The 2533-nt window shown below is 55.1% G+C and overlaps 1 protein-coding gene across 1 annotated transcript in view; it reads right to left on the bottom strand.

The window, feature by feature from the left end:
* Window positions 1-287: 287 nt before the first annotated feature.
* CLU (clusterin) overlaps window positions 288-2533 on the bottom strand; it is a gene marked incomplete at its 5' end in the record, with an annotated part of 4869 nt that continues 2623 nt past the window's right edge. Inside the window, 3 exons of the mRNA XM_041470589.1 lie at window positions 288-443; window positions 524-705; window positions 940-1188. Coding sequence (XP_041326523.1) covers window positions 437-443; window positions 524-705; window positions 940-1188 — 438 coding nt within the window. The remainder of the gene's footprint in view (window positions 444-523; window positions 706-939; window positions 1189-2533) is intronic.

The following is a 2533-nucleotide window of genomic DNA, read 5'->3' as shown; positions in this document are numbered from 1 at the left end:
CTGGGACAGGCCCTGGCACTGGGATCCATGAACTGGGACAGGCCCTGGCACTGGGATCCATGAACTGGGACAGGCCCTGGCACTGGGATCCATGAACTGGGACAGGCCCTGGCACTGGGATCCATGTCCATGTACTGGGACAGGTCCCCCATCCTGGGGGGCTCCTGCTTTATGAAATTTGGGAACAGATCCTGATTCCTCAACTCCACACTTCCACCGCGATGGATCCTTTGCTGTTTTTCCTCCTTCTTCCCTCAGGATTATCCCAAAAACTCCGGAGGCAGAGCCAGGGGGTTCAACTCTACCTTTATTTTCCGTCTGGGGCCCCGCAGGGTTCTGGCAGCAGGAAGGGTCAGGAGGGGAGGGCTGGCAGCCATGGTGCCAATTCCCCCCGGGAAGGGGGATCCGGAGGGGCGGCGGCAGCGGCATTGCCCGGCTACTCTCTGGGAAGGAGGGAAAATTCGGGATGAGCCCAAATCGGGATGAGCTGGGAGGGGTTTTTGGGAAGTCTCAAAGGACTCACATGGCGTTCTCCTTGAAGTGCTGCAGCGCCTGCTGGGCCACGCTCTCCATGAAGCGGGGGTCGTCCCAGGGGATGTCCCCGGGCACGGTCAGCGCCAGCGGCTCCGAGTCGAAGAGCTGCACCGTCACCTGCGTGTCCGGCGGCGACGACGGATCCTCGGGATTCGGAGCCTTGGACAGCACCTGGAACGGCCACGCCGGGGTCATCCCACGGCAGATTCTGAGTTTGTGAAGTCGGAGCGGCCGCGGGAGAGCCCCGGGAGGGCCCCTGACCTTGGCTCCCGGCCCATCCCGGCATCCGGCACAGCAGAGAGATTCCCGGCCGGAGCACAAAGGGCCCTTTGTGGCCCTGTCCCACTTTCTGCCTCCCCAGTTCCCAGCCCCGTTCCCGGCCCCAGTCCCAGCTCCAATGCTCACCGTGGTGACCTGCAGGAAGCCGTCGGATCCCATGGAATGGTTGGCCAGGCGGGACACCCAGCCGAACTGGCGGTTCAGCTGGTCCAGCAGGCCGGAGGTGTTGAGCATTTCCTCCTGGAATTCCCGGAGCAGGGAATCGTAGCGGCTCGTGAAGCGCTCGGCCACGCGCACGGCGTCCTCCAGCTGCTCCCGCAGCTCCTGCTGCGAGGGATCCTCCTGCCCGCAGTCTGGGATGGGATGGGATGGGATGGGATGGGGTCAGCACAGCCCTGGGGGTTCGTCCCATCCCATCCCATCCCATCCCATCCCATCCCATCCATCCCATCCCATCCCGTCCTGTCCCATCCCATCCTATCCCATCTATCCTGTCCCGTTCTGTCCCATCCCATCCCCTCAGACCCCAAAATGCACCCCAAACCCCCCCAACCCACCCCATGCACCCCAAACCCTGAACTCTGCCCGCCATCCCCAGTCCAATCCCCATCCCTGTTCCTGTTCACATCCCCATTCAAATCCCTATTCCCATTCCCATCCCCATTTCTATCCCTGTCATCATTCCCATTCCCACTCCACTCTCATCCCCCTCCCCATCCCCGTTCCCATTCCCATTCCCGTCCCCATCCCGGTTCCTGTCGCCATTCCCAGTTTTCCATTCTCTTTTCCCATCCCCGTCCCCCTTCCCATCCCCATTCCCACCCCCATTCCCACTCCCATTTCCCATCCCCAGTTCCCGTTCCCACCCCCATTCCCATTCCACATCGGCTTGAATCCCAAAAAAACAAACAGCAAAAAAAAACATTGGCTGTAATCCCAAAAAAAACAAACACCAAAAAAAAACATCGGCTGTAATCCCAAAAAAAAAACCAATCACCAAAAAAACATCGGCTGTAATCCCCAAAAAAAAAAAAACCAGCAAAAAAACATCATCAGCAATCCCAAAAAACAACTTAACACCTGCAATATCCCCCAAAAACACCACCCGCAATATTCCTTAAAAAAATACTGCATATTTCCGAAGAACCCAAACACCTGTAACATTCCCTCCAAAAAAATCAGCAGCATTCCCAGAAAAAACAAGGATTTGCAACATTCCCAAGAAAACCATCAGCAGCATTCCCAGAAAAACCAAACACCCACAACATTCCCAACAAAACCCCATTCCCGTGATGGCAGCTGGGATCAAGGTGGGACAACACCCCAAATCCCAGCCCACCACCAGCAGAGCTCCTGATTCCCAGGTTTCCATGGGAATTCCCTTTAGGGAATCCTCCGAATCCTCCAAAGTTGCAAAGGATTTTCTGGGAATCTTTTCTCAGAATCCTCAGAAGTTTCGAGGACTTTCTGGGAATCTTTTTTCAGAATTCTCCAAATCCTCCAAAGTTGCAAAGGATTTTCTGGGAATCTTTTCTCAGAATCCTCAGAAATTCCAAGGGATTTTCTGGGAATCTTTTCTCAGAATCCTCAGAAATTCCAAGGATTTTCTGGGAATCTTTTCTCAGAATCCTCAGAAGTTCCAAAGGATTTTCTGGGAATCTTTTCTCAGAATCCTCCAAAGTTGCAAAGGATTTTCTGGGAATCTTTTCTCAGAATCCTC

This window comes from Pyrgilauda ruficollis, unplaced genomic scaffold (genome assembly GCF_017590135.1).
Source record: "Pyrgilauda ruficollis isolate IOZ18807 unplaced genomic scaffold, ASM1759013v1 scaffold1052, whole genome shotgun sequence".
NCBI lineage: Eukaryota > Metazoa > Chordata > Aves > Passeriformes > Passeridae > Pyrgilauda > Pyrgilauda ruficollis.
The sequence above is the reverse complement of the archived record's forward strand: the minus strand, read 5'-3'. Positions and strand labels throughout refer to the sequence as shown.